Below are 19,802 nucleotides of genomic sequence, written 5' to 3'. Positions count from 1 at the left end.
TAGATATAAAAAAAAATTTGTAACCATGAAGTGTTGTAAAATGTAAGGTTGTAAGGTGGTCCCCATGAAGTGAATAGATGGTATTTATAGGTGAAAAACCTTCACTTAGCCATTACACACACTAAAAAGGATCATGTATAATATTTTGAACTTTTAGAGTTTTATTTTTTCACTTGTTAGAAACATTATATGCTATTTTTTAAAAGAAAGTAAGTTAACCACTTAAAACAAGTTAACTCTTGAATGTAAAATAAGTCAAGTATAATTCTTTCAAAAATTACAAGTTTATTACTTAGCTAAAAACTAGATAGGTGACCTGTGTTTTGATGTGGGTCAGGCCTATTTTTTGTAATAAAAATAATGATACTCATACATTGCTATGTATTTTAAAGAAGGCAAAAACAAATCAAGAACTTGAGTTGTAGATCCTATTGAGTCTTATAAAATGGTTTCATTCAATTATATGATAGAAAAAACAACAACGGTAAATGGATCAAATTTTAGAAGAAAAGGTGATAACGACAACCATAAGAAAAATATCGCTTGTTAAAAGGGGAAAAACTACAAAAATGAATTATAAGATAACCCAATGTTAAAGGATAAATTGAAGAAAAAAAAGTGACAAAAAATACTCTGGTTACCGGGCTAAACCTACTACCCAAGTTACGAGATCGTGATAACTTGAACAAAAGAAAACTATAAAGCTTATTTTTCCAAATGAATAACGTCAAAGGATGAAATCCAATTAAAAAGTGCAAAAAACACCCATGTTAACTTTTCAAAAACATGACTCAAGTCACTAAACAGAAAGCACTTCATTTGAACAAACTATAAATCCAAACTCCCAACAAATCAAACGTTGAAAGATGAAACTGACAAAAAAAAAATTAATTATACAAAAGGATAAAAAATAAAAAATAGCAATTAAGATAATGAATACCTAATTTGAAATAAAAAGTAAATGAGAGGACTAGAATTTTGAATTGAAAGGTGGAATTAAAAAGAAAAAAAAATTCACAAAAAAAATCCAAAACTAAAAATCAAAATAAAAAGAATGAGGAGTCTTCAATTGAGGACCTTATTTTGAAAAAAAAATAACAAATTATAATTATGGACCCAGGGATGAAATTGAAAACAAATTTAAATTTGACAAAATAGCCAAAAATAAAAATAATGAGGAGCAAAGTTGAAATATCAATAAATGAGTAGACATTTATACAAAGTATCAATTGTACAAAAGGATAAGAATAAAAAAAATAGCAATTAAGAGAATAAGAATCCAATTTGAAATAAAAGGGAAATGATAGGTCACCTGTAATTTTGAATAGAAGGAAGAAATTGAAAAGAAAAATCAAATTTATAAAAAAATCCAAAACAAATAATCAAAAAATGAAGATTATATTTGAAAAAATAACAATTATTTTTATGGGTTCAAGGATGAAATGAAAAAACTAAAAATTAAAAAAAGAACTAAGAACTAAAATTAAAAATAAAAACAATGAGAACATAATAATAAAGGTTTGCAGATGGTACCATACCCTTTGACAAACCTCCTGTAATAACTCGTTAGTCCTAGAAAACCCCTTAGTTGTTTGATGTTTCTAGGCAATGACCAGTTCACTATTTCCTGGATCTTGTGTTGATGTGCGGCTACCCTAGTTTTGGTTATCACGTGGCTTAGATACTCCACTTTAGAGCTACCAAAGACACACTTACTTCTTTTAGTGAAGAGACTTTGATTTTTGAGTATGTCAAACAATATCTACAATTGTTCCATGTGTTTTTTTAATATAGGGCTATATACCAAGATGCCGTAAAAAAGATAGTATGAATTTCTCGTAAATGCCTTCTGAAAATATCATTCATTAAGCTTTGGAAGATAGCTAGTGTATTGGTTAAGCCGAATGACATCACCAAAAACTTATAATGACCATTATGCGTTCTAAAGGTTGTCTTGCGTATATCTCCAACAAACATCTTGATTTGGTGATAACCAGCTCGTAGATCAACCTTTAAGAATACAATGGCTCCCACTAGTTCTTCCAATAATTCTTTTACTTTAGGGATATGGAACTTGTCCTTTATTGTCATCTTGGTAAGGGACATTGTAATCCACACACAACCTCCAAGTGTTGTCTTTTTTTTTCACCAAAACCGCTAGGGAGGCAAATGGATTGGTGTTGTGTTATACAATGCCAGAATCCAATATCTTTGTCACTATTTTCTTTACCATATCTTTTTATAAGCCTGGGTGTCGATAAGGCCTAAGATTGATTGGTTGTGATCCCTTCTTGAGGGGAATAACATGATCATATGTCTTAAGAAGAGGTAGCCCAATAGATTCCTTGAAAATATCCTTGTAAGAATTCAACAGATCTTCCATAGCAATACTAGTCCTAGTACCAAGCTGCATGTTAATGGTCATAGAGCTTACGATGTGATCACTCTCTTCCACTAATCTTAGACTACATAAACTAACCTCTACTAGCCGAGTTGAATTGTTAAGGAAACTGTCAAATTGTTCAAAGCCAATAGTTTAAAGCTTAACCGGGGTGTCTCCTTGCAACAATACTTCTTGCCTTTGCCATACAAAAGACATCCACAATTCATTGTAATTGGATAAGATGTTACCCAATGTAGCCTACCATTGTACTCCCAAGACCATGTCATAATTTTTTAGTTCCACTGCAAACACATATGCTGAGAACTTGACTCCTTGCATTCTCCATATAAATTCCTTGCACACATGAGAACAAGTCATTTTACCATCGTTTACTGCTTCTACTGTCAAGGGCCTAATTAAAGTAAGGGTACAATTCAGTTTCCAAGCTACCTGAGTGTTGATAAAATTATGTGTACTACCTGTATCGACCATGATAAAGAGTGGAGACTTGTCCACTTTGCCAGTCACTCTTAGTGTCTAAAAACCGAAGTACCTTCCAAAGCATTGATGGATATTTGAGGGGTGAAACTATCAGAGTCAGTCTTACTACCTTCCTAGCTTCCTGAACCTCTTATTCTACATCATCTTCATCTTCTAGAATGCATAAGAAATACAACATTTTGTTTTTGCATCAATGTCTAGGTATAAATTTTTCATCACACCAAAAACAGTCCCTTCACCCTCCTCTCATCCAACTTCTTATGTCTAATGGTCTTTGCGGGTTTGTAAGGTGTTTTAACATGGTAGTTATTAGTGGTTGGAGTCTTATAGTGGCAGGGAACTGGTTTTGCAGTGTTATTATTGTGGAAAAATATAGTTTTAGTGGTATTTTGGGCAAGGAAAGGCTTCCGTAGGTTGGCACTACTAGTAGTTTGATAGGTGTTCTTTGATTATGAATGATGGGGTTGTTTATGACTAATGGTATTTTCTTATAGTCTAGCTAGATTGTAAGCTTGGTATAAGGTTTTTGGTTCAAATATTTTGACCATGTTCTTAATCTTAACTTCTAATCCCTCAAGGAAAAATACCAGAGCCTGCCTCTCTATTATCTTTGCCGTATTTCAGAGTATGTCAAATTCTTGTATATAAGTTTCTAAGTCTGCCATTTGCTTAAGATCCTTCAATTATTTCAGAGGTTCCTTTTGACCCCTAAAACGACAGCACATAACCTTAATATATTCACTCTATAGGACATTAAGGTAGTTCTTAACAAAATTTTGATGCCAATATAAGGCTCTCATATCCATATAATATGATGTTTGTTTGAGTTTTTCAAAATCATTCATTTCTACAATTTCAAAATACTAGTTACATCTGAATAACCATTGAGAAACATCTTTCCTATTAAAACTAGGAAATTCACGTTCGAGTTAGTATACCTGTTGAAGATGTTGACCTTCTTCCCTTGTCTAGCAATCCCTGGTAACCCCATTAGAGTAACTTGACTGCTCTCAGTTAACACATGGTTCGTCCATTGCCAGATTTAACTTCTGGAAAAAAAAAAACTTTGTTGGAATGTTAACCCATTTATCAGTCTTTGATCTTCCCAAATTTAGCCTTATAGCTATCCAATTTTTGACCATATCCTTCCAATAACTTGGTTACTTGTTCGTACTTCGTTGCGTGCTTCTTGTTGGTAGACTCAAGGGAGTCTTCCAAGCGCCTTAGATCATGTGCTCTAGTGTCTGGAGCCATTGCTTGCGTCCAACGTTCACTGGCTTTGATACCAGTTGGTGTAAGTGATATTCTTATGGAACCCACATGGATAGAATCCAGTAGTTAGGCAGGGATTTCTCACACAATAAAAGCAAGAAAATAAACAATAAGAAGGTGTAGGCAATGAAAATGGCCTCTCATCATGTTTTTATATCTCTCCTTACAATTTGTTATTGGAATGGTGCAGATTGGTGAAAAGATGTGCTTCGACAATGGCTATAACAATTCAAATCTGCCCTTTTCCTTGGTCTAGTTTGTGCATGTAACAATGGGAAACCATAGAAAAACAAGGTCATTGTGTTTTCTCTTATAAGGTATCGGAAAATACTGAGTCATATTATTTTTTAATACTTTATTAAGTTAACATATTAATAAAATGAAATTGAACAAAATAAAAATAGCATATGCATGATGACGTTCATGTTTAGGCGACGACGGGTATTAAGTATTAACCCAGGTAACCCCTTCACTTTTGTTTTTTGCTAATGGTAAATATAGAACTAATTAAATCTGTATAAAATTGGCACCTTGAAGAGGATTTTATGAACAATAAAATAACAATAAAAACATAATAACAATTCACTAGACTCTATTTTTTACTCCCTCATGTGACAATATGGAGTAACTATTCATTTGATAATTTTTTTTTTCATATTGGTTATCTAATTTTATTTATTTTCAATCAAATCCTTTCAAGATATATTAGCATGATTTTATATATTTAAGCTTGTTTCACTTTACATACTCTCGTATGTACAAAAGTAGAAAAATATTTCGATAATGTATTAAAAATTGATTTTGTAAAATATAATTTTTTTATTGTGGATAAAAAAATAAGAACCAAACTAAAAATAAAATAAAATAGTACCTAGAATTTAAAACTACATTTAGCCCATGAATTCTTAGTTTACCCAATAGTGAATACCTGAAGTTTATATATACTTAATATTATAGTTCTAATTTATTTTTTCACTCTTTAGTCTCTAAACATTGAGAAAAAAAAAAGTCATCAGAAAAATAGAACAAAGAGAAAAAGATTAGATATGCACATTTCAACCATGAAAAAGATCAATGTAGATGTTAATGAATTTGTCTTGGAAGGAGGAATTTCATCGAGGTGATTTAAATTCTTTATCTTGCTGGAAAAGATATATTGAGACTTAAGAAGTTTTTTTTTTGTTTAATTTCAGGTTTTTAACCGATAGAGAGAGTTTTTTGTTTGAAATAAGTTTAATGGGGTCCTAGTATTTTTTGAAATCAAGTTAAAACAAGTTTAAAATAGGTTTTGGGATGACAAACCTGAACTCTAACTTTATATCTATTAGGAATAAATAGAATCTACACTAGAAGACAATTCATTGTTTGCCTAGACCGACAATATAATGTTAGTTTTTTTTTTTAAAAAAAATAAAGGTCTTCCACCCATTTAAAAAAAGCTAAAGCTTTTTAGTTTGGACCAGGCACGACTCGACCTAACAAGCTCAAGTGTCATTTTAGAGTAGAATTATATTTATATAAAACTATTAAAATAATATTAAATTTTTTAATGGACGTTAATCCATTAAATACCATTAGAATAGTGACCCGTGAATTAATTCACCTAGCACTGTTCACGTGAACAGTGCCAAGTGAATTAATCCACTTGGCAGTGTTCAGATGATGATGATTGCCAAAGAAATATTAAAAACTCCTACTTGAGCTGAAGGAAAAAAGCAAACAACAAATTGGGTGGGCCTTTAAGTTTTTTCTTTCTCTTGGCAATAGGGGACAAAAGTGAAAAGCAGTAATTTTTTGCTTCACGAAAACCGGCGGTACAAACTCAATTTATAGTGGGATCCATCTCCAAAATCTGTGTTCAAAATGTTTACCAAACGATTATAAATTGTGGTTGAAACAAAACACAGTTCCAACCACAATACCAAACGGTACTCTATGTCTAGGTAGTTGGAGGCTGTTATTGATTTAATAAGGGTGGTGGATGATACTAGTTGGATCATGACTTTGGGTTTAGATAGCTATTATTTTGCTTGTTTTCGGTCAGTTACATGTTTCAGACCAATTAAAAAGGGTCTATGCAGCTATGGTGTTTGGATACTATAAATCATAAGAATCAACAAGCAATACTATAAGATCCATTACATGTATTGATTGTAAATATTACAAGGAAAAGAGCTAAGAGGATCAAATATATATTTAATGGGCCGATTCATGATATTTGGGCCAAGCAAGCTTCACAAACTTTTTCTAAGATGATGTCAAACATGAAGTTGAGTTGCAAGAAGGATCAAACTTTGATTAATATTATCTAAGTAATAGATTAAGTTGTTTAACATGTATAACAAATATGAATTGGGCCCCATTAGAAACAAGTATGGGTTTTGTACTCTATTCTTATTCAGTTTTAGATTTAAGCTGGTTAGTTATGTGGATTTAATTTAGACCTATTAGTGAATCATGATTTATTTTATAAGCCATATTATATAAGTAGTTGAAATAACATTGAAAAGAAAGAATTTATATCGTCACTATTAATTGAGCAGCGTGAGAGCGCTTCTACTTTGAGTTCTTTATTAAACTTCTATAAATTATCAAATATATCATATTTATAGCATTAACCATGTACCTTTGAATCTTGGTTTAAGAAATAATTCTGTCAGGGTTTTTCAATCTAATTTTAATTTTCTTGGATGTGTATTTCAATTTTTGATCGTGGATTTTAAGGTTTAGTCTCTTACGTTTTCATCAATTTGGTATTAGAGCTTGGCTCTAAATTTAAGTTTACTATTTTTTAATTTCTTATCTTGTTTTTATTTCTGTTATCATTTAATTTGTTTTCTTTTTGTTTAAATATTATAGCTTATATAATTGTTCTTGCCGTCAAATCACAACATAAAGGTTTAAAATTTACATTGTGAATATTCATCAAAACAATTAACTCGAATTACTAAAAAAAGTCTTCTACTTAATTCCATTTTATAGTGAGAAAAAAAATCATTAACGCAAGTTAATAAATTCATTCATTAACGCTAAACTCATATGCACTTGAGCCCAATATGTAATTGAACCTAGAGATATTAAGAGTATGTTTGGCAGTGTGGTAGCGGTTGTTTTTTCAAATAACTCTTCGTGCCGAAATGCATGCCAATGATTTTTTTTTATTTTTTAAAATTATTTTTGACATCAGCTCATCAAAACGATCCAAAACATATTAAATTTTAGCAAAAAAAATTAAAATTTTTTTGGAACGCGGTTTGCATAGCGTTCCTAAACACATCCTAAGTTTGACAAATCACTAGACTTATATTTACATAAACTCAGCACGTAATCAAACCCAAAAATATTATGCATGAAAGCAAGCTAAATCTATGTCATCCAGGATTAATATTTTACCTAGTCTAAATATATTGAATTATAATTATATTGAATTATTATTTTATCTTTTGACTCTTTTAAACACGTGCTTAGACGAACAATAAAAAAATTAAAATACGTTAATCCATGAATATGTACATTCACCTTCCATGTCGCTTTTACTCATCAGCTTGCAGATATTGTAACGAAGGCACTTGAACGTGATCAAATTCACAAACACGCAAGCTCGGCATTTACAAACCTTCTTCATGCTCCAATTTATTTAGAGTAGAGCATAGCAGTATGCTTTTCATTATTATTGTATCTTCCAATATCTCTTACCTTCTCCTTGTGGTAAACATGCATAGCTTAGTTATTAGTTAAATCATTGAGTGAAACAGCATTGATGTGCTTTTGTTCCACCCTTACTGTTTCATGACTTGTATAATCAAGTTCAATTATAAAAAAAAACTATATAATAGCTGATCTAATAATAAAAATTTGGGACTAAGGAATTTGCTTTTCCTGTGATCTCAGGTTCGAGCTCTGTGATTGCTCATATGATGGCCACCGGAGGTGTACATGGTCGTTAACTTCAGGACCCGTGGGATCAGTCGAGGTGTGCGCAAGCTGACCCGAACACCAACATTAATAAGAAAAAAAAGTTCAATTATAAACACAAAGTTGACAAGGCAACATTCTTCTATTTTTCACACACTTTTTTTTTCTTTTATAATTTTTTATTTTTTATAATAAAAATGATTTTTTATAAAATTTAATAAAAATTAATTTGAATTTTTACCAAGTAGAATAGTGAATTAACTTAATAGACCAGAAGGAGATGAATAACTAAATATGTGATCAATACACATCCCTTTATTAATTTTAAGATTTTCATATTCGGGTCAAAATAAAAATTTGAAAAGAAAACGACCTGCCCACCCTGAGCTGATCTCAGAGAGCACCATCATATCTTGTGCATTGAATGAAAAGATCAGAAATCGAACGGCGCAGATCAATACACCCCACCACAGAGACCATGTACCTACCCACACGCTACCGAACCCTTTTGTACATTGAGGAAGACAAACTAGGATACAGGATGGGCTCGTCATCCTTGCCTTGCCTCTAGGTCAGGGTTTTTGCGAGAATAGGACAATAAACCCCTACTCATAGCCCTTTCTCGTAATTCAACCACGTATCTTTATTATCTTAATTTTCCTAAAAAAATAAATCCGCAAATCTTACCTCTCAATTCTTCCAAATCAACGTCGAAGAATCCGCCACATAATTAAACAACGTTTTAATATTCCAGATATAAAAATTCAATCAACCTCCCTCCCTCCCTCCCTCCCAAGATTTGCTCTTTCACTGTCACCAAGAACAACAGATCCCTAATTGAAAAAAGGAATCCCTAATTCCTCAATCTTCTAATCGACTGGATTCTCCAATTCTTTATTTTCATGATCAAATTCTAGCACTCACGGCGTCGTTTTCATTACGCGCTTGTGATTGTTTTTCTTGACTCTTGCTGGTTTTGGTTCCTTTTGTTTTAAAATTGTGGATGATAATTGGAATCAAAGAATGAACGATGCCGGTGCTGCGTAGTCAAGTGCTCAGAGGCCGGGGAGGAGAAGCAATACCGAAGCAAGGAAATAAACAGAAGATGCATCAGGAGAACAAGAACAATCCAGACGAAGTAGTAGAGCCGATTGCGACAAGGACAAGGAGAAGGCGGGCAGCAGCGGGGGCGGCATTGGATAAGGAACAGAAAGCCGGCAATGAGAGGGTAGTAGTGGGTGTGGGTGGGGGTGGTGCTGTTGTGGTGGGGACGGTGAAAGAGGAGGAGGAGGAGGAGAAAAGGGATTTAGAGTTTGTTGGAGAAAAGAAGCCGATGGATGTGTTTGATAGTGGTGGCAAAGGTAATGATAAGCCACTAGCTGCTGGCGGAGAGGATGAGGGAACCTCTGCTCCGATACCCGACCAGGTTATTTTTTGTTAAAATTTAATTTAATTTTTTTAGCTTTGAAAAATTGGGTGATGGTGATCGCTATTGTCTTTGTGATTAACAAAGGGAATTGGGCAAATTCACCACAGTATGGCTGAACCGCGACTACTAGCGATTTTAATAATTGCTATATCATTCTCTGTTGTGTGATTCTGATTGAACAATTAGATAGGAATATACAATGCTCATAATTACTATATTTTCCTCTACTGTATCTGATTCTGATTGAACAACCAGGTAAGAATAGTTAATGTTGATTCTGCTGATTGCATATGAGATTGAGATCATTGTAGAAACCTGTTTTTGCTGGAATGCTACTTGTTCAATCCAAAAATTTGCAATTTTGTTTTTTGCCAACTCTTGAAATTAAGCAATGCCAAGACGGAGTCTTTTTAGTTTTCTGACGTATATTTTAGAGGAGGGCTGCGGAATTTTTTTTGTATGTTTTCTTGACGAACTACAAAAGTGTTGGGAAGATGGGTTTCCTAACTATAATTTTGTTTGTAGAAACTGGAATAGTGCAAGAAATTTGTAAACAACTAATCATTGCACTATGTATCTTGTCTCAAGTACTGTTCTTGCTTTATCTATTGGAATTGATATTTGGTAATTTTCAATGAAAAAGGAGGATTAGGAAAATAGATGAGAGCAATGCAGAAGAAAAGTGAAAACTACTTTGCAAAGGTAGTTACCCTGCACCCTCAAGCCCTTTAACTATGGGACAATGCCCAAACTGTTAAAGCCATGTCCATTTAAGTCAATGTTTCTCCTAAATGGGATTCCCTGTTGGATTGATGGGATAGTTGTATGAAATGTTAGATGGTAGAGTTAAATAAGAAAGCTTAAGATTCAAACCGGAATATTGAATATAATTTCTAAAGGTTTGAGATGAGTTATAGAAAATTTTGGAAAGATGTCTTAGTATGTTGGCCCCATTTGTGTAGTAGAAAGCAACAGTTGAATGCACCCTTGTTGGATCAACTAGCTTGTTTAATTAGATATCCCAAATGTTTCTAGATTTCTCCACTAGATCCTACCCACACATAAAAGTTATGTTTTCCAGATAATTCTGTCTAATCTATAATTCATAAAAAGTTATGGTTGCCAACAGAAGGACAAGAATAGAACAAGAATTAAACAATGTTGCCAACGCGCCAGGCACCCTAAGGTGTCAAGGTTTTCAAATGCAAGCGTCTGGAGTGAAAACGTTCTCTTGACTAGTCACTTGGTGCTTGCACTCCTGGTGAGTGCCACCTTGAAAATTAAAAGGCGATGGTTTCTCCTCGCCTTGCCTGGAGTGCATAGGCAAGTGCTTTAGCCCCTCTTGACAACCTGTCAAATGTCCAAAGCACTGCGCCTGAATAAAACAAGGTGCTATGCTATAAATTCACAAATATATATGTTAAAAAATAAGATTAGAAAATCAAAGTGAAACTTGAAATATTTTAACATAGTAATATAAAGTACTACTATTCACCCTTAAAAACAAAATAAGACAATTTAAAAGAGTAAGTAGATTAAAATAGTTAAACTTACATATTATCATCATTAATCTTTCAACACATCATCATCTATCCTTTCATCTTCTTCACTTGAGTCGCCTATATGCTCCATTTCAAAATTATCATTTGAATCATTATCTCTTAAACTATAATGCACTTCTTTAGAATTATAACTTGATCCCACTTCATGTCTAGATTTTGAACTTGATGGTCCTCCTACGCTTCTCAACTTTGTTTCCTGCCTAATGTTTTTTCTAGGTTCTTCAGCTCTAGTTGCCCTTGCCACGTCACTAAAGGCTAAAGTGTCATCATCAAACACCAATTAATCCATTTTGATGATATTGGTTTTTTTTTTAAACCCTACTCTTTACTTTTACAATTATACCCTATAAATATTTTTGGTGGTCGATAAAAAGAATGTGGACAAATAGGTTAAAACACACAACAATTAAAAAAAGGGGTAAAAGAACATATATTTTGACCAGGTGCTGAAACAAGCACCTAGTGCTTGCATTCCAAGTGAGTGCCTATGCAACACCTAGATAAAATGCCGCATCTGAAAAAATAAAAAGCGCTAGGTCTCCCCTTTTCTCGCTTGGAGTGCTTATGCGAGTGAGCGCCTCTTGACACGATGGAATTAAAAAGTGAAATACCAATAAAGTCAAGAAAATCTACCCATCAACTATTAAAAGAAATCAAGTATTAGTGGGAAACAGGGAGAGAATTAAGGACATTGTTGTTGGCAGCGGCGGCGATGACTTCACGAGGTTCAAGAAACAGTTCATCGCCACTTCATTCTAGTTCTACTTTGGCCCCATTTGTTTTTATGGTTGCAAAGTGTTTTTGCAAAAATTTGAATTTTTTTCTTCAAATTAGTTTTTTGGTGTTTTTATATTGTTTGAATATGTTGATGTCAAAAACAATTTTTCTTTTTAAAAAAATTATTTCTATGCATTTCCAAGCGAAAAGCATTTTGAAAACCAACCATTACTATAATGCCAAACAGGTTCTTCATTCACTATTAATAGACACCCTTATACAGTCCCCAGCCGGTCAACAGTTGCAAGCCAATGCTTTTTAGAAAGTCTAGGCAGTCTATCCAATCAATTTTGTGCCTTTGCGAGTGTGAATGTGAGCAGGAAGTCCACTCAGTCCAAGCCCCTTTCTGGCTTGTTTTTTCTATGACTAAGTCACTGTTATCATGTAGTCAAAATTGTTTTTCTAGTATCATTTTTTCAGATAATGAAACTTCTTGTATTTTTCATCCGTCGGCAAGGATTAAAGACCCTATTTTTGTGAGATTTTTTTTTAAAATCATCTGTCTTTGGTGAACACAATTCATTGTGAATGTTCTTTTTGTTTTTTTTCCATTTGCAGTATCGATTTTCTTTTGATAGTTCATCTCACTATTTCTAGGATTTAGAATAACTACAATGCTTTGTTTTTTCTACCATTGATGGAAAGCATAATTCTTAGCTGTTCTTGTAGACAGAGTATTGTCTGCATTTTTCAAATACATCTCTAGTGTGTTTTTTTTTCCTGTGGCACACACTCTTTACCTCCCTCCTTGTCTCTTTTGTCATTCCCAATAATGCACTCAACTTGATTATCATTAAAAATCATGAAATTTTAATTCTCTTTTACTCATTGCCATTATATTGTGCCATTTTTTTCATAGAAAATGCAAGTCTTGTTTTAAATGACCTCAATATTTTTCTCCTTCGTTTTTCAGTAAAAGTTGGAAGTTTTTTGGTTTGCTTGGAAGCACTTCATCGCAACTATGTCTACCCCATTTGCTGTCTCCTTCTCCATTTCTTGTTTGTTTGTTTTGTCTTACTATTGTTATTTAAAAAAAAAAATTGGATCTGCTGGAATAAGTATGCATTATATGGTAATGACCTGGTCACTAAAAGTAACTAGTAATTTAGGAGACAACATGAAAAAATTTGCAGTGTTTTCTGTTCATGATGTTATTGATCAATCACCTATATTGGGATAGTCTTCCTCCAATATTTCACTTATTCAGGGATAAAAAATGTAATGTGATTAGACATGTAGAGAAAGAAATGATGACCATTTTCTCATTCTGCAGACTGCTGAATTATGGCAGCATTTTACCTGCTCCCCCCTTTGCCTTTTTCCCTGAATCTCGTGGATGAAATTAATTTCTTGGTGATGGTGCTGCAGGTTCAGGTTGAGGATTCCCCAGTGTACAGAGTAGAAACAAAGTTGGGAAAGGGTGGCTTTGGTCAAGTGTATGTTGGTCGACGTGTTTCTGCTGTAAATAAAAATGAGAAAGCTGGTGCAGGAGCTGTAGAGGTATACCTGGGTTTTTTTCTTAATACATATATGTCTGAATGATTTGAGTGTGATCTGATAATTCATCTCACTCTTTTATACCATCACCTTTGAACTTTGGATTTTAGGTGGCACTAAAATTCGAGCATAAGAGTAGTAAAGGATGTAATTATAGACCACCTAACGAGTGGCAAGTTTATGAGTGAGTATTTGATTATATCTATCATGCTTTCTTTTGACTTGCATATTCCTCTTCTTCTTTTTTTCAGCAGAATAATATGAATACATTGCTTTTTGTCCCTTGCACAGTACTCTTGGTGGCAGTCATGGTGTACCACTAGTACACTATAAGGGTCGGCAGGGTGACTATTATGTCATGGTATGCTATTGTTGGCTGTTGTTGCTGGTTCTAGACTGTTGGGTCTCTATAGCTTATTTTCGCCTGGTTTTAGAATTCTTTCTAACAGAAAACTCTGATGCCATGTAGGTTATGGATATGTTGGGTCCAAGCCTGTGGGATGTTTGGAACAATAACTTTAACTCGAACTTGTGAGTTCAATTGTTCTATCTTTTCTGTTGTCTATTATTTTATCTTTTGTCCAGATCCGTGCTAAATGAAGGCATGTTCTTATTTGCAGAATGTCCACTGAAATGGTTGCATGTATTGCCATCGAAGCCATATCCATATTGGAAAAGATGCACTCCAGAGGGTAAAAGCTTTTTGTTGCATGTCATTAATCCCTCCTTTTTAGTTTTGATAAGATGAATTGAATGGGTTTGGTCTGGTTTGTGTACTGGAAAATATGCACTTTTAATTGTGGAACTGTTAGTTGGCTATCTATGTTATGAGTGACTAATCTCTCTATTTTTTTACTTTTATATTCTCGAATTAAAAATTTGTGATTCTCAGACTAGATTACAAAATATTTCTGCAGTTATGTCCATGGAGATGTAAAGCCTGAGAATTTTCTGCTTGGTCCACTGGGAACTCCTAAGGAGAAAAAATTATTTCTAGTTGATCTTGGATTGGGTAATTGGAGAAACTCCATGTTCATCTTTTTACTTTAAACTGTTGATTTTTTGGGATTCTGAAACAACTGTCTTGGTTGAACTGCAATTTTCTGAATTGTTCTGGTCATTCAGCTACTAGATGGCAGGATAGTTCAACTGGTTTGCATGTTGAGTATGACCAAAAGCCAGATGTTTTCAGGTTCGACTCTTGCATCATTGTTGGTATTAAGCTTGAATTATTTTACCGTTTCTTTACATTTCCTTTATTTAATTTTTCTTGATTGCTGGCTTTGTCATTACTTGTTTGGGCAGGGGAACAGTGCGATATGCTAGTGTGCATGGCCATTTAGGGAGAACTGGTAGCAGGAGGGATGATTTGGAATCACTTGCTTACACACTTATTTTTCTTCTTCGTGGTCGCTTACCTTGGCAAGGGTACCAGGTAGGTCCTTTTTCTTAGCTGGGTATAATGTTTGTCCCTTCTGGTTCACATGTGCAAAAACAATTAACTGAAACTTCACTTATTTTGCATATGTTATTCGCTTTCTTTTCTTTTTATAACATTATGGTGTTCTTAGGGAGAAAACAAGGGGTTTGTTGTTTGCAAGAAGAAGATGGCAACAACCTCAGAGGCGCTTTGTTGCTTCTGTCCACAGCCTTTCAAACAGCTCATTGAATATGTAGTGAACTTAAAGTTTGATGAAGAACCTGATTATGCAAAATGCATTTCCCTCTTTGATGGAATTGTTGGCATAAATCCAGATATTAGACCTCTTAACACAGAAGGTGCTCAGAAGGTGCATGGGATGTTTACACTGTTTTTTTGCTATTACTTGTTTTCTCCTATGTTGGACATATTTATTTATGAACATTATTTTTAATGAACTGACACTTCAAGTTTTGAATCCATGTGTTTAATTTTTGTACTCTTGATCTTGTGAAGCTTATTTATCAGGTTGGTTACAAGAGAGGAGGGTTGACTATGGATGAGGAAGACGAACAACTGAAGAAGAAGGTTCGTATGGGCATGCCGGCAACACAATGGATTAGTGTGTACAATGCACATAGATCAATGAAACAAAGGTATAAACTATGCCTGAAGTCATTAGCCATTACTCAGCACTTTTTTGTTGATTAGATTGGTCACTTTTTTGTTGATTAGATTGGTCACTTTTTTGAGTCTGATATGAACTGTTGGTCTTTTGTTGATTCCAAATATTTTAAAGTTTAAAGCTCTCCTGCTTATTCAATATGATCTCAATTTCATGTTGTTAGGATGGAGTGATCAGATTAACTCAAATTATATCAGTTTGAGAATTTTAACCTGCTTCTGTAGGTATCACTATAATGTGGCTGATGCAAGGCTTGGCCAGCACATCGACAAAGGAAACGAGGATGGCTTATTTATTAGCAGTGTAGCTTCATGTCAAAATCAATGGGCCATTATTATGGATGCTGGTGCAAATTATTCCGCACAAGTCTATGAGCTCTCACCATATTTTCTATGCAAGGTGCATGCTTATACCTTTTACCTACCTGAAGCTGTTTTCCACAGCTGATATTCTGAATTTGTTGTTGGTCTTTGGAGATAAGTTGCTCCTTGACTTAACTTCTAAACAAATAGAGTAACTATTGAATTATTATGTTTGATTGTGTGAAGGAATGGATAATGGAACACTGGGAAAAGAATTATTATATCAGTGCAATTGCTGGAGCGAACAATGGAAGCTCATTAATCGTAATGTCTAAGGGTTAGTCTAAACTGTTTGAATGATTAGTTTTTTATGTCTTCACTTTAATTTTGTCTGACTTGTATTCCTTTGGAGTTCAGGTACCAGTTATACGCAACAGTCTTATAAAGTTAGTGATTCATTTCCTTTTAAATGGATTAATAAAAAATGGAAGGAGGGCTTTTATGTCACTGCAATGGCCACCTCGGGGAGTAGATGGGGAGTTGTCATGTCCCGTGGTGCAGGATTTGCAAAGCAGGTCATCTTTGATCTACAGATATTGTATCCTAATAAACTGTAGGCCTGGATGGTGAACTAAATTTTGTATTAAATTTCAGGTGGTTGAACTTGATTTCCTGTATCCTAGTGAAGGAATACATCTACGGTGGGATTCTGGATATCGTATCACAGCAACTGCAGCAACTTGGGACCAGGCGGCTTTCGTTCTGAGTTTGCCAAAAAGGAAACATACAGATGAAACACAGGAGACCCTTAGAACCTCTGCTTTTCCTAGCACGCATGTTAAGGTTGCTGTCTATCTTTTGACATAGCATCAAGTTTTTCTTCGAGACTGATTCATGTTTGAGGATCTAAAATTTGAGTTGGGCCTTGCAGGAGAAATGGGCAAAAAATCTATATGTTGCATGCATATGTTACGGACGAACGACGTCGTGAGCTGCGTCCTGCATGCCTCCTCTCGTGACACCATTCACTTAAGCTATGGTGCTTTTGTCAAGTGGCATTCATTTAGAATTAAGGAAATTTTGATTAGTATATATATAGGTAGTCAGTTCTAATCAAAAGTATAGAAGCCATAGTTCGATCTTAAGTCTTTCAACCCGCTAAACCAGGTGGGCTTTCTCGATTTCTGATGTCTGCAATCGAGCAAAGCTCGGAGGTATGGCGGGGCCTCAATTTACTTTGTACAGTTTTTTAATGATAGGGAATAAATATGTAGAAGTTATGTTTCTAGCTCGGAGGGATGTCAATGGGTTTTTTTCTCAACCCATCATGAATCAATGCATTAGATGCGCATCCTGTACAATTACAGGGTTCATCGCAAGGTGCCTTGGACAACATTAATAATATGGTGTCAGACTCAAAGATGGTCCAAGTGAGAGGAAGTTGGATTATCAGCATCTCTCCTCTCTCCTGTCTCCTGCTCATTGATCAAATACCCTAGATAAAAAAGAAAAGAAAAGAAAGTGGACTATGATATATTCTTCAAGTCACTACAACAGTAACCACTCCAAAGCTTGATGAGCTCATTGGAAAGGGAGAGTTGCAAAAAGAGAGAGAATGATTGACCATAGCGAAGACTGAAGCTGGTAATGGATACTTGTACTGGGAAATGATATATAAACCATGGGAAAGAAAAATCGATGGTTCAAAAACCCAAGACATGCATTATAATAAGGTGTATAAATGGCCTACCTACCACCTGATAGTGAAGACTTAAGGGAAAAATTGAACATAATGACACACAACGAGAGACCAATTGAAACATAATGACACGTAATGAGAGACCAAGCATTTTAGGCTAAAAATATTGGTTTGACATAATTTTGATAAATGCATATCACATTATTAATATTATAATTAACGATATGTTAATATGCCCCCCCCTCTCTCTCTCTCTCTCTCTCTCTCTATATATATATATATATATATATATATATATATATATATATATATATATATTGCACATGCCCTTGTAATGATATACACAGGTTTACAACATTGAAGAAATCATTAAACAAGGAAACGATTTGACGAAATTGATTTTGTTGATCAAGAATTTGTAATAATATTTTTCCAAATAACACTAGAATTGTTTAGAACACCTTATAACACACACATAACCTAAACAAACCCAAAAGAACAAAAAAAAAACCCAAGAAAAGACCAAAACACAAAAATAGAATAAAATCTGAACAGTACCCAAAACGATCTCATCATTTTGGAAATGACAAAATAATAGCCAAAACGATCCAATTGTTTTGAAAAATGGCCAGACCGTTTCTCAAAATAACTAGTTTGTTTCTAGAATATTTCTAGAAACTCTTGAGGTTCTTAAAAAACAGTTTGACCGATTATAAAATGGTTTAACCAATTCTTTTCTATATATGAGTGTTGTTTTTGGGCTTATGGGCTTGGACTAGGAAATCAAACTCATTTGGTTGGGCTGAGTTCATCAGGCTTAAATGCGTGTTTGGTTGGTTAAAATTTTTCAAATGAAAAAAATGCATTTTTATATTTCTAAGGCATGTTTGCCAAACGCAGTCTTTAAATAATTTTTAAGTCTCTGATTTTTAGCTAAGAATATGTTTGGTAAACATGTTTTATTTATTTTTTCCAGCAATGTTGATTTTCTCTTTTTTAGTATTTGTCAAACATGATCTTTTTTTTTGAAATTAATTTTATTTTATACCTTCAAGGGATTTATTTGCAAATTTTATATTTCTCATATTTTATCCTTTATTATTTTAATATTTGTGAGTGATCTACACGTAAGATATTTTTTTAGTATGAAATAAACATGTTTTAAATTAATTTTATTTTATACCCTCAAGGGATTTGTTTGCAAATTTTATATTTTTCATATTTTGTCCCTTATTATTTAATATTTGTGAGTGATCTACACGTAAGATATTTTTTTAGTATTAAATAAACATGTTTTCTTTATAAAAAATACAAAAAAACAATAAAAATCTTTCTTCTAAAAATACATTTAAATATTTCTTTTAAATTACATATGTCCAACTCTCTCAAATAAAAATCATATTTGCATAAAAAATATATAAAAATACATGTTTTTGCATGTATTTTTTTTATTTAATAACAAGTTTATCAAATCTATAAAAATTTGGTCTATATTTCAAAAACACCAAAAAATCAATGTGTTTATTTTAATATCAAAGATTACAAACTTATATGTAAGATGTATTCCTAATATTAAAAAAAAATACAAAAATATGTTTGGATTCTAAAATGACTAAGTTTGACCCATAAAGTAATGATTTACTCTACTAGAGTAGACTGATTTTTATAATTTGACAGATCAATAGTTAGAAGAAACACAACAGTGTCTTAGTAATCAAATAAATAAAGAAATAAATAATATTGCTTATTTTAAGTATAGTGTACTAGGAGTAATGATATGTTTTATGTATCCTCTTATTCAGATTTTAAAGACTAGTTAGGATTTTTAATAATTAAAATAATAGATGATAATTTTAAAAAAACAATTATCTAATAAAAAACAAAGAATTTATTATTCTCTTTACCTACACTCGAGAATCCTGACATGGAAAAATAATCAGCACGATTGCCTATAATATTAAGGTGCTTTTAAGTTTTTTTTTTTTTTTGTTTTATTATTATATCAGGGTATCCTCGAGAGAGTAGTAGTAAATTAATTTCCAATGGACATTGCATGGAGAAACGGACAAAGGCCAATCACGTCGGAATACACACATTCATCCAAGACTTGCCATCTACTCTATTTTAATTTCATTTGGACATTGAAAAGTTCTCCCTCCTCCCTCACCCACCTCTTTCTCACCTGCTACTATACAGTACATACCCTCAAGTTAACTTTCTAGAGCAAAGGAACTTAATTAAACCCACCCCTCTCCTCTCTCTACGTACGTACAAGGAAAGGGAGAGAGTGAGGACTTTTCAAGATTTTATTGGTGAGAAAGTGAAAGGCTAAGTGAACTTTCAAAAGTCAAAACTCATCC

General features: G+C 33.4%; 1 protein-coding gene across 2 annotated transcripts; it reads left to right on the top strand.

Moving 5' to 3' along the window:
• Positions 1-8,669: 8,669 nt before the first annotated feature.
• On the top strand, positions 8,670-17,031 carry LOC133700662 (casein kinase 1-like protein HD16). 2 transcript variants are annotated; one of them, XM_062124257.1, is made up of 16 exons: positions 8,670-9,497; positions 13,208-13,339; positions 13,447-13,520; positions 13,628-13,697; positions 13,806-13,867; positions 13,957-14,028; positions 14,254-14,348; positions 14,462-14,528; positions 14,642-14,771; positions 14,908-15,126; positions 15,285-15,412; positions 15,666-15,840; positions 15,990-16,080; positions 16,161-16,318; positions 16,398-16,586; positions 16,675-17,031. In XM_062124257.1, exons 1-16 carry the CDS (start codon positions 9,102-9,104, stop codon positions 16,732-16,734), a joined length of 2,118 nt encoding a protein of 705 aa, XP_061980241.1. In that variant the 5' UTR covers positions 8,670-9,101; the 3' UTR covers positions 16,735-17,031. The 2 variants fall into 2 exon arrangements, with proteins under 2 accessions (XP_061980241.1, XP_061980240.1); XM_062124256.1 differs by having other exon boundaries at positions 8,834-9,497; positions 15,273-15,412.
• The last annotated feature ends 2,771 nt before the right edge of the window (positions 17,032-19,802 follow it).

Source organism: Populus nigra, chromosome 8, assembly GCF_951802175.1.
Source record: "Populus nigra chromosome 8, ddPopNigr1.1, whole genome shotgun sequence".
In the NCBI taxonomy this organism is placed as follows: Eukaryota; Viridiplantae; Streptophyta; class Magnoliopsida; order Malpighiales; family Salicaceae; genus Populus; species Populus nigra.
This window is presented reverse-complemented; position numbering and strand designations above follow the sequence as displayed.

What these genes read in the sequence shown, in the direction of transcription:
- LOC133700662 (XM_062124256.1), top strand. Translation starts at nt 9,102, where the DNA reads ATGCCGGTGCTGCGTAGTCAAGTGCTCAGAGGCCGGGGAGGAGAAGCA. An exon ending in CTGGTGCAGGAGCTGTAGAG is followed by an intron (nt 13,340 to 13,446) that starts GTATACCTGGGT and finishes TTTGGATTTTAG; the next exon opens with GTGGCACTAAAATTCGAGCA. An exon ending in TCTAGTTGATCTTGGATTGG is followed by an intron (nt 14,349 to 14,461) that starts GTAATTGGAGAA and finishes CTGGTCATTCAG; the next exon opens with CTACTAGATGGCAGGATAGT.